This window comes from Miniopterus natalensis, chromosome 15 (genome assembly GCF_054644295.1).
Source record: "Miniopterus natalensis isolate mMinNat1 chromosome 15, mMinNat1.hap1, whole genome shotgun sequence".
In the NCBI taxonomy this organism is placed as follows: Eukaryota; Metazoa; Chordata; class Mammalia; order Chiroptera; family Miniopteridae; genus Miniopterus; species Miniopterus natalensis.
The window spans coordinates 2,086,505-2,098,224 of record NC_142095.1 but is presented as its reverse complement, the minus strand read 5'-3'; the positions used below and the strand labels follow the sequence as shown (position 1 = coordinate 2,098,224).

The 11,720-nt window shown below is 55.6% G+C and overlaps 1 protein-coding gene across 1 annotated transcript; it reads right to left on the bottom strand.

Moving 5' to 3' along the window:
- Positions 1-399: 399 nt before the first annotated feature.
- On the bottom strand, positions 400-4,436 carry BHLHE40 (basic helix-loop-helix family member e40). The gene is made up of 5 exons (XM_016202451.2): positions 4,298-4,436; positions 4,065-4,134; positions 3,682-3,789; positions 2,640-2,763; positions 400-1,318 (listed from the first exon to the last, which is right to left on the bottom strand). Exons 1-5 carry the CDS (start codon positions 4,375-4,377, stop codon positions 459-461), a joined length of 1,242 nt encoding a protein of 413 aa, XP_016057937.1. The 5' UTR covers positions 4,378-4,436; the 3' UTR covers positions 400-458.
- Positions 4,437-11,720: the final 7,284 nt, after the last annotated feature.

Here is an 11,720-nt window from a genome sequence, read left to right as displayed (position 1 = left end):
CGAGGAAGGGAGGCGTCAGCAGGCCCGGCTGGGAGCTGCACTCTGGAAAGCCCTCTTCTGAAAGTACCTTTTTCTCAAAGCCACAGACCCGGATCCCAGAGCCAAGGCTGACTCACAGGCCAAGACTCTGAAGCTTCTGAAAATCCAGCTGATCTGCCTCTGAGGGGTTATCCTCTGGGTGGGGAAAAGCCCAGAGCTCGGCTGCAATCCCCCGAAGTCTCCTGATGGCGGCCCATCCTTCACGTACATACTCCCTGGGCCAAGAGGAGCTTTATCCTCCTAAACCGACACACGACCCGCACGCACACGCACAACCCCCGGCCCTTTCTCCGGGCCTCAGGGGACCCCGGCGCCCCCAGATCAATCTCGCTGCACTCACTCACTCACACACTTTTTTTTTTTTGGGGGGGGGGGAGAAGGGACAATGGGAAACGAAGCAACAGGATCCCCGAAAGAGTTTAGTCTTTGGTTTCTAGGTTTAAAGGGGGGATCTGCTTCAGGGCCTGGAGGAGGGCGGAGGAGTCGAGGGCCGGGTGGGGCGGCAAGGGGGACGGGAGTCTCTGGGGCATGAGCAGGGGGCCCGAGAGCTTGTCTGGGTTCATGAAGCTGGAGAGGGCGGCCGCGGAGGCGTTGAGGCCGGGGTACAGCAGGGGGACGGAGGTGGGGTACCAGCACTTCTCCAGCATGGGCAGGTAGGCAGTCGCTGAGGGCGGGATCAGATAGAAGGGCAGGCAGAAGGGGGGCTGGTGTGGGTGTGGGCCCAGGAACGGGGAGCTGATCAGGTCGCCGCCGGGGAAGCGGCCGTCGTCGTCTGATGGCTGCACCCTGCTCTTCTTGGCGGGGGGCTCTTCGGATTCCTGCTTGATGGCCCCGACGCGCTGCTCCGCGGCAGCGAGCCTGCACCTCTGGTCGCCTTTGAGGTACAGGTGCTCGCCACGCGGGTCGCCCTTCTCCGACTCCCCCCCGTAGCCGCTGTCTGTGTCGGTGTCGCTGCCGCTCTGCTCCCCGCTCGAGTGAGCGAAAGTCCGCTGGATGACAGGCACGCAGTTCTTCCCGGGGCCCTCGGAGCCTTTGGCCAGGGAGCTGGGCCTCTCCTTGAAGTCCGTGGCTTTGGGAGGCGGGTCCGACGCCTTCCGGGGGGCGCCGCCCTGCAGCAGCTCCGAGACCACGCGGTGCAGGTGGCTCACGAGCTGCGAAGACCTCAGGTCCCGCGCGTTCTCGTGCTTGGCCAGGTATTGCAGCACCTCCCGGGCGCACGTCTGGAAACCTGAGCAGAACATCTCCTGACCGGCCTCCGCGTTTCTCCCCGACAGCTCACCTGGATCAACACGGATGCGAAGGAAGGCGTGTCAGGAGGCCCCCCGAGGCTCACCCGGGCCTCCAAGGCCAGGGGCGCCCCTTTCCGGTTAACAGGTGAGCTCATCTGTGTTCCTAACTCCAAAAGCGATAGAACCAGAGAAAAACGGGGACTGCACTGAAAAGTGTGAGGAATAAAGCAAGAGTCTCCCACGATCCTACCATCCAGAGGAAAAAATGAGTGTAACGGCTGCTTAATATCCCATCAGGCAAACAGGCCGTAATTAACGCAGACCGACTGTTTCCCCTCTTGTTGAATTTGCAGGCTGCTCCTGAGTTTCCATAGTAAGCGACACAGCAGAGGACACCCCAGTATGTCTCTAAGCCAGGGAGTCAACGTCCAGAAAGCACCCATCTCACGGTGGCAACAAGGCCAGAGGCCGGGTGGTAATAAAGCGGGAGAAAGACTGAGGCGACAATGTCACCCAAAGTCATCTGATTGCCAGTGACTTCTACCCAGGACAGTCCTGTTATCATCTTTAAACAGAGAGGCTATTTCTAAGCCTCTCCCCTGTATTCCACCCAGGACCCCCAAGACATTAGGGCCGATCATGTCTCTGTTCTGGGTGCGGAACCTGCCTGGCAGAAGCACGCGCCCGGCTTTTGCGGTTCGCCCCCCGCCGGCCTTGGCGGGAGGGCAGGGAAGGGCGGCCTGAGGGAGTGGGCCGAGCGGTCCTCCCAGCCTCAGGGGCTTATCTGAAGCCCAGAGGAGGTCTGGAGGGGAGTGTGATTCTCTGGAAGTGAGCGGAGAGGGATGATGAAACTCCAGCGGTTTCGTTAGGTTGCGCAACCCACCGAGATACCTAGTGGCTATTCAGGGAACCACATGAAATGCAGGAAAAACTCCTGCTTGTCACCCTGCCAGGATCGTACCACACACCGAGCCGTGAGGAGGCAGAGACTCAGGAAAACACTGGGGCACACCCGTGCTTTCTTTCCCAGTGAAAGAGGGCCACGGGGAGCAACTGTAAAACTCCCACGGTGCCACTTATAGCTGCCTTAGCACTTTAAAAGGGAGGGGGGAGAACTCCCAGAACCAGAAACTCTGAAGCCAGAATGCCACAGAAATCACTGATCACCTGACTGCCAGGTGTGCCTGCCAGGTGGCACCCAGCGGCACTCCGAGGGAAAAGTCCGACCTCGTGGGCACGTTAACGCTCATCCCCCCCGTGAGCGAGCACAAGCCGCCGGCTGTGGGAATGTTCCCAGCAGCAGATGCCGAGCCCACGGGCCCTGTGTTTGTGCTGGAGCTCGCCGGGGACGCGCCAGGCGCAGGCACTCACCGGCTTGCAGGCCGCTCTGCAGGGCCAGGATTTTCTGCTGCTGCTGCTCAATTAGGCTGGTCAGGGCTTTCACGTGCTTCAAGGTGAGCTCAAGAACCACCGCTTTCTCCAGGTGACCCAAAGTCTGGAATCAAAAAAAGCTCCGTCAGCAGCGAGCTCAGACAGGTCCCACCCCTGGGACACTTCTGAGCAATGAGAAATATCTCTAAAGGGGAAAAATATATACGGGATAGCCTTTCCTGGTTGGCTGGGTTTAATTTTAAATGTGTAGATGTAAGAAAATATATACTTGTGATTCAAGAATAAAAAAAAAAAAAGAGTGCCACCTGTCTTTGGAGGCCTTTTGGAAGCAGCCGCGACCTCAGGAAAGAGCTCTGGCAGCTCCATTTCCCCGGCAGCCTCTGCTGACCTTCCTCAGGGGAGCCCGAGGTAACATTTCTCTGCAGTGGTGTCAACCCGAGGAGGGACTTCTGCTGTGTCTGGCAGCCAAGAGGCTTTCCCTGTTTCTTTCCTGACGCCCTTTCCCAACTCCCAGCTCATCCAGGCTTTTTGCTTCCTCACAAAATACCGCCCCCCCCTTTTCCCCAACCAAAGGCTGCCAAGCTAGTAAGGTGTCGGCTATTGCCAAGAAGGGACAGGATTTAAAAATCACATACCAAAACAAGTCCTCTTATTTAGAAAAAGAAAAAAAAAAGAGAGGGAGAGACAAGGGGATAAATAAAATCTGAGTGTGGGTTGGTTTACTTAAGTCAGGAAAACTCGAGAACCCTGAAAATCACCAGAAGGGAAAGTCTAGAACTGGTGAGAAGGGAGGCCAGCTGGCGTCGGAGCCAATTTGGAGAAGCCCAAGCGGTTCTCACCTCGTTTGCATGAGGCTGCCAGAAAATCCCAGCCCTGGGGAAGGGTACCCCCAGACTGAGCCACCCGGCTGGGACCCAGCCCTCTGCTCTGCAGTTCCCGGCGGGGCCTGCAGGCGGCGAGTGACCCCCGGCGCCCTCCCGGCAGGGGAGCCGGCTTGGAGCGCGGCCAGCTTCTCACTTACTGTAAGTTTTAGGTGCTCGGGGAGGAGATCCTTCAGCTGGGCGATGCACTCGTTAATCCGGTCACGTCTCTTTTTCTCGATGAGCCGGTGCGGCAGTTTGTAGGTCTCCTGCAAGGCGCAAGGGGAGGCGGTGGGCGCCGGGGGAAAGGGGGGCGAGGAGCCCCCTCTCCTCCCCACCCCAAGCGGGAGAAAGAGTCGGGGCCGCGCCGCAGGAGTCGCACCCAGAACCACCGACTCCTGCCCCTTCTTTTCCAAGCCCCTGGGCAGAGGCGCCGGGTCCGCACCTTGCATACCCCCGTTCCAGCCACTGAGCGAGAAAACTTTTCTTGGGAACTCAGCGCGTGCTAGGGGCTGGGGTTCCCCGGGGCGCGCGGGGCTCTTACCTTGCTGTCTTCGCTCCGTTTGATTCCGCGCCTCGACTTGTACACTTGGTACATCTGGGCAAAATCCATCCTGCAGGGAGAGGGGCCAGGAAGGGTCGTGAGTGTGCGTGCGCCCCGGCTGCTGAGCCCGGCGGGCAAGAACCCCCCGATGCGCCCGCAGCTGCTCCAAGTCCAGAGCGGCGAGGGACGCAGGGCTGGAGCGGAGGCTCGAGGGGCCAGGTGTGTCCACTTACCCTGGAAGGTCTCCGGGCTCCAGCCCTGGCGCCTTGGGCAGGCAGGAGGGGGGCGGCTGCGCGCTGGGGATCCGCTCCATGGCACGGCGAGCCGGGGCCACTGTGCGCTCCCGTCTGCAGGAGGGCGTCGGGGGAGGACAGTCCTGGAGGGGCCTCGGCGCTCCCTCCGCGGGGCTTCCTCTAAGGCCGAGCTCCCTGAAATCCGCTGGGCTGCCCGGAGCTGCGGGTTCGAGGTGCTGCGGCCGGTGCCTCAGTGGGGGGCGTGCATGGGGTCTGCGCGGCCTCGGCTCCGGCTCCGCGCGCGGCCGGCGGTGTGTGCTCCCAGTGCCTTCTGCGCCGCGCGAGCCAAGTGAATGAGAAGTGGGGCGGGCGGGGAGGCGGGAGGGAGCGCGGGGGGGCGCGAGGGCGGGGGCGGGGGGTGGCGAGCCGCGGAGTAATGGAGAGGCTGCGGGCCGGGTTAAATGGGAGCGAGTGGGTGGGTTGGAGCTACGTGTTCCACCCTGTGACTCCAGGCACGTCTGGCCGCTGCCGGGGAGGGAAGGAGCGACCTGCCCGCCCTCCCCCGGGCTCATCACATGAGCCTCACGTGTCGGACACGCTCTCGCCGCCGCGAGGGGCCCCCGCCCGCCCCGCCCCCGGCGCGGGCCCCCAGGTGTCTGCGGTGCGGCTGCCTTTCCCCGAAGAGGGGGTGGCAGCGCAGCCTGGGTCCTGCCCAGCCCGGTGGGGGGGAGGCGGGGGGGCGCAGAGCCTGGCAGGGGAGCCAGGGGGTGGGTGGCACCGTGGGCGAACCTGCCCCAGGGAAATGAAGTAAGTTCCCGTCTCCTGGGAGGGGACGGGGGAGGACAGATCCGCCGGCGTCTGACTCAAGCCGGGAGAGGAATATCCCCTCGCCCGCGGGCCCAGCCCTCTTCCTCCCCCGCCCGCCGCCCGCCGCCCGCGGGAGCCCGCGCGCAGCCAGGGAGTCGCCGGCCCCCTGCCTTCCCCAGAGGCTGGGGTTTCTTCCCGGCCCGGCTCCCCTGCCCCCACCCGGCCGCCGGGCGTCCAGGAATCGCCGCGCGGGGCGGGGCCGAGGGGCGGGGCGGATGTCACCCCATGGGAGCGGGCGCGCGGCCAGCGCCGGGGCAGCCGAGGCCGCGGGCGAGCACGCCGGGCGCACCTGACCGCGGGCTGTGCGCGCCGCCCGCTCCCCGGGCGCCGCCTGCGGGCCGGGGCGCCCACGTGCGCACCCCGCCCCCATCCCGCTAGTCCAGCGCGCGGGGACGCCGGGCCCCGCGCCCCCTCCCGAGCGGGGCGCCCCGGGCGCCTCCCCTCCCGCGGCCGCGTTACACAACCGCGCGGCGACGCGGCCGGGACCCCTCGGCCGTCCCCGCGAGCTCGGCGGCGCTGGGTGCGGTCTGCGCGCGGAGCCCAGGGCGAGGGGGCCGTGGGGAGCCCGCGCCCGGCGCCGCGCCCCGCAGCTTTCGCTCGGTCCACGCGCGCCCCGGAGCCCCCCTGCCCCGGACCCGGGGTAGCGACCTTGGGGACCTAAGACACAGACGGTGCCCCAAATTTACAGGAGCCTCTGGGAGGAGGGGAGATTGAGCAACGCGGGGAAGGCAGCCTGGGAAAATGATATCGGGCCCTTGGCTGGCAGAGGGGAAAAAAAAATACAAGTTTGTGTGTGTGTGTGTGTGTGTGTGTGTGTGTGTGTGGTTTTGCGGTTTTGTTTTTTCATTTTATTTCCTACGAACCTGGGTAGGAGGTGCCTGGGTAGAGAGGGAGGGGGAGAAGCGCGGGGCAGAAAGGGCCTCGCTCGCCCCGGGGCGCAGCCGGCCCCGCGCCGCCCCCGGAAAAGCCGGGCCGGTGACCTTCCCGCTCCGCCGGGCGCAAGGAAGCGGCGGGAGGCCGCGGATGCGGCCGGAGGAGGGAGCCGGTGGAAATTCGTGACTAAAACGAGGCCCGGCGGGGATTTCACTGACCTCGGCGCTGCCCCGGGGAGTCCAGGGATGACTGTGCGCCTTTCCCAGCCCAGGCTCGGCCACCGCGCCGCCGGCCACCCGCGTGGGAAGGGCTGGAAAAGGGGGCGCTGCCTGGCTGGGTGCAGACGGACCTCGGGGGGGGGGGTGGCTGGGTGGGTGGGGTCACCACAGTCGGCAGTGACCTTGGCCACCTGGAGGCCCGGGCGGCGCGCACCGACCGCGCGGGGAGTGGATTTCCTGCGGGGCGCCCTGGAGAGCTCCCGCTTCCTGTTTGTGTTTCACGCGCAACAAGCTCATTAGCAAGTGTGAGAAATGCCTGCTTTGCTAACTGCTGACTGGCATGACCTCACCGGGGGCGCAGCCGTCCCCCCTTCCTCCCGGAATAGACCTCGGGCTCCGCGCCCCTGCGGGGACCGTCTGCGCCGCGCTTCCTGCCGCGCGGGGGGCTGCGCCCGGATCTAGGGGGCCTGCCCCCCTGGGCGACTCTCACAAGGGTGACGCACGAGCTGTCGCGGCTGTGCCAGGACCACAGTTCCACCGGGAAACAAGCACACGTCCCCTCCCCCAGCTGTCCGCCTGTCGTGGCCGTGTCCCCCCCGCCCCACGCCCAGGCGCGAACCCGGACTTCGCCGCGCCGTGGCTCAGGGCTCAGGCCGAGGTCACCCTTAGAGCTCGTTGACGTTCTCAATGCTTCTTGCCCTTACCCGCCTGCAACTGGACATAACAAAATATAACTGATTTCCTATTTTTCATTCGTGCCCAATGTACTCTCAAGCTTCAAGAATGATCCCCACGCGACCCAAGGTCTAGCGTATCCAGATTGTATTATTTTTATGTTTTCCTTGTCTCAGTAGCTTATGGTTATTTTTTATTATTATTCATTTAAGCAAAATAATTTCTCACCAGCACGCACCTTTCCATCCTGGAGATCCTAATGTTTCATCTTCCCATCGTTCGTAGCTGTGCGCTGGCTGGGAGCCGGCGTGTCAGAACTTTGCACGTGTTCATTCCTTTACTCCTCACGACCACCTCGTCAGGCTCATTTTTACATTTATTTCACACACATTGACTGAGAACCGCTACGTGCCAGGCACTGAGCTACGTCCTAGGGGTATAGACGTGTGTCTGGAGGGGCAGTGGAGGCCCGGGGAGGTGGGCCTGCCCTGGGTGACACACCCTGGCATTAGAATTGCAAAGGGACCCCGGGTTCATTGATCACTCTGCCTACACAGGGCCTGCACCGCCCAACTCCAGGGGGCGCCATTCACACTGCCCATGGTGATCACACCCTCTAGAGTTGTGCGATGTAGCCCTGAGCAGCTGTGCCCGGCCGTCCTGACGTTTCATAGCCCTCCCTCTGTCCGGTCTCTTCTAAGTGTGGAGGGGACATGCTTTGTACCAGGGAAGGACAGTGTTTCCTGTCCTCGCGGGGCTCCGGGCCTGGCGGGGGACCCTGAGTGTGCGGGAAGCCAGGCCTCTCTTGCTCAGAGATCATGGTCATGCAAGCTGCAATTTTTTTTAACCCCTTAATTTCCTAAGGGTTTTGTTAAGGGACTCGGAGGATGCAGCTCCTCCTGTACACCCCGACCTAACATTGCCCTGATAGTTTTTGTAGACACTGTATTCCTCTGCTTAGAGTTTGCTGAAATGGCTTATACTGGTGAAATGAGCAAGAGCCAAGGAAGGTTTACTGATTATAAAACTGGGTTCTTTAGAGGAGTTTGAAGCATTGCAAAATATTTTGGATTTTAAGCTATTGTTAGTAGTGCTCTGGTGTACTTAAAATTTATTTATTTTTATTAAAAAGTAACACTTTGTATTCTCATGCATTAATCCCAGCTATTAGAATTCATGGGTGTGCTTTCTATGTAAGGTTCTGAAATATTTTATGTTGATACAGCTTTAGAGAATTTGATTTCAAAGTCAAGATGAAAGTTCATTTAAAATCCAGCCGGGCCGGCTTTGCTCAGCGGTTGAGCCTCAACCTAGGATCCAGGAGGTCTCGGTTTGATTCAGGGTCAGGGCACGAGCCCGGGTTGCAGCTGGACCCCCAGCAGGGGGCGTGCAGGAGGCAGCCGATCTGAGCCGACTCTCTCATCATTGATGTTTCTGTCCCTCCCTCTCAAATCAATAAAAACATATTTTTAAAAAAAAGTATTAAAAAAAAAATCTTATCTATAGAACAGTTGAATTGGGAAAATCATTTCCCTTTAAAATATGCCTCCAGAAAAGACACATGAATAAACGGAAGTTAATATCGTTAAATATATGATAAAGCCCTCTGAAATCAAATATGAATTTACATTTGTAGGCTGCATCTCCATCCCTAGTAAAATGAAAGAGAGCCTCAAAATTTTTTATCGCAGCTCACAGTGAGAAATACATGTTACTCCTGACCACACACACACACACACAAGGCGTGGTTGAGCCACAGCAGTGAGCGACCCCTGCCCTCTCTTCTGTACTCCCGAGGCACCACCGGCCACTTAAAAAAAGGTGAGGCCACCTCGGAAGAGGCAAACCCACTGCAGTCCCGACAAAAATTTCACCAAACAGTACCTCCCCTTGGAATATGCGTTCTGATGTTTCCTAGTCTAGTCAAATCCATTTTATTTAAAAAACCACAACATTCTGGTCTCGACTTACTAAGTGGATGTCGCCCCCACCAATAAGTCCTGACTGCGATCTGAAGACATGCTGTACCCTAGGGAGCATGTTGTAATTTTGGCTTGACCCCACCAGAGAGACGCCCGTAGCGCCTGCACACGTGAAGGTCTCCCGAGCCACTCACAGAATGACTGCGGGTCCTGGTGGGATTCCGTGGTACAGATGCCTCCCTCAGGGGACAGTGCTCCGTGGTGGGGGCGAATGTTCAGAGTTTCGTCAACACGTACGACGCTCTGTGTTGGTGACGTATCTCCTTCACCCAGTTGAGGACATTTTCTTCCGTGGCTGGTTTGCTGAGATAGTCTATGACCAGGGGGTGTTGAATTTTTCAGGCGCTCTTTCTGCATCCGTGGAGACAACCGTGTGGTTTTCCCCTTCCCTTCTGTTGATAACCATGAATTACAAATTTGAGAGTCAAACCAGCCTTGAATTCCTGAGACAAGCCTGTCTCGATTGTAATGCATTGTCCGTATTTTCACTGCTAGATTTGATTTGCTAATATTTGTTGAGGATTTTTCGGGCCTGTGACTGTGAAAGGTAGACATTGGTATTATTTTTTTTTTCTTGTAATCTTTGTCAGGCTTTAGTATCAGAGTAGTGCTCATAAAACAGCTTGGGAAATATTTCTTCTCCCCCCTTTTTTTTTTTAAATCCTCACTGGAGGATATTTTTTCCATTGCTTTTCAGAGAGAGAGGAAGGGAGAGGGAGAGAGAGACAGACAGACAGTCGATGTGAGAGAGAGACATTGCTTGGTTGCCTCCCCCATGCACCCTGACTGGGGCCCGGGATGGAGCCTGCAACCGAGGCCCACGCGCTTGGCCGGAATCAAACCCTGGACCCTTCAGTCCGCCGGCCGACACTCTAACCGCTAAGACAAACTGGCCAGGGCCTCCTCTTTTTTAGAGGATTTTATGTAGGGTTTGAACTGTTTCTTTCTCAAATGGTAGGAGAACCGACTCAGGCCTGGAGTGTTCTTTGGGGGAGGTTTTGTTTTTGATTTTTTATTTACTATGAATACATTTCCTTTAATAGATATCAAGCTATTTAAATTTTTTATTCTTTTGTGAGTTTTGGTAATTTTTGTTTTTCAAGAAATTTGTCTGTTTCCTTTAGATTTGTCAGTATATTGGTTATAAAGTTTTATCATTTTGGTCTCTCTCTAATCCAGAGTGATGACCCCTTTTTTCACTCTTTTTAACATTTTTGGTTAATTTGTGTTTTGTTTCTTTTCTTGGTCACCTTGCTAAGGGGCTTATCAATTTTATTAATGTTTATAAAGATCCAAATTTTGATTTTGCTGATTTTTCTCTCGTTTGTTCGCCTTACATTTTATCAGTGTTTTCTCTTATTTTTCTTATTTCCTTCCTTCTAGTCATTTTGGATTTAACTTGCTCTACTTTTTCTAGCCTCTTGGGATGCAAGGTAATATTGCTGATTTTAAACATTTCTCCTATTGTAAGTCTTGAGAGCTAACATTTTTTCTCAAAGTACTGCTTTCACAGTATTCCACAATATTTGGTTTTTGTATTTTCCTTAGTATTATTTAGGTCAAAATATATTCTAATAACCTTTGTGATTTTTCTTTGGTTTGATGGTTTTTAAAAGCATGTTATTTAATTCCCAAATATTTGTGCATTTTCCTTAACTTTTTTCTTTTTAAAAAATTATAGAGTCACAGAAAGTTACAAAAATAATACAGAGAGGTTCCGTGTGTCCTTCACCCTGTTTTCCTCCACGGTGACACCGTACGGAGCTAACACACAGTGTTAAAACAGGGCACCGACCGAGGTACCATTCACAGACAGCTTTCAGATTTCACTAGTTTTACAGGAACTCATTTGTGTGTATTGCACAATTCGATGCCATTTTATGACGTGTGTAGATTAATGTAACCACCACAATCAAGATGCAAAACTGTCCTTTCACTGCAAAGTCCCTTCATGCCACCCCTTCACAGTCACACCCACTCCCCTCTCACCCCCGATGCCTGCCAGCCACGCATCTGTTCTCCATTTCTATAATATTATCATTTTAAGAATGTTATATAAGTGGAATCTTAAAGTATGTAACCTTTGAGACTGACTTTTTCCCCCGCTCAGCATAATCTCTTGAGATCCATCCAGGTGGTTGGGCCTTGATAGTAAGTTTCCTTCTTATTATGAGTAATATTCCATGATAGAGACGTGTTACAGTTTCTTTAGCCAATTACCCACCGAAGGACATTGGAGCTGTTCCAATCTTTTGCTAGAAATAACCCTACTATGAATATACGAGTACATTTTTGTGTGTGTGTGGGCATAAGTTTTCTTCTCCAGGATAAATGTCTAGGAGTATAATGCCTGGGTTCTATAATAATGCATGTTTAATTTTTTTAAAAAAAGTGATCAATTATTTGCCAGAGCAGCTGCACCATTTTGTGCTCCCAGTTGCAACATGTGAGAGGCCTAGTTTCTCTGTATCCCTACCAGCCTTTGGTATTGTCACTGTTTTTTATTTTAGCTGTCCAAATAGGTGTGTTGTGCTAGGTATCTTTTTATTATTGATTCCTAATTACTACTATTGGCTCAGAAGATGCACTCTACTTTGTCTGATATTAACATAGCTACGTTTGCTTTTTTATAGTGTTTACATACTAATTTTTTTGCTACTCTTGGGCTTTCGGCCTGTGTCTTTACCATTGGATTGTATATTTGTAAAAAGCATATTGTTGGACCTTGCTTTTTAGGTCACTCTGACAATCTCTGACTTTTTATTGGCAGGTTTAATATATTTATATTTGAGGTGATTATTAATATGA

Excerpts from the sequence above, each read along its gene's own strand:
- BHLHE40 (XM_016202451.2), bottom strand. The coding sequence starts at position 4,377 with ATGGAGCGGATCCCCAGCGCGCAGCCGCCCCCCTCCTGCCTGCCCAAG. Across the intron at positions 4,135-4,297 it reads GAGCCCGGAGACCTTCCAGG|GATGGATTTTGCCCAGATGT; the intron begins GTAAGTGGACAC and ends CTCTCCCTGCAG. Across the intron at positions 1,319-2,639 it reads GCAGAGCGGCCTGCAAGCCG|GTGAGCTGTCGGGGAGAAAC; the intron begins GTGAGTGCCTGC and ends GTGTTGATCCAG.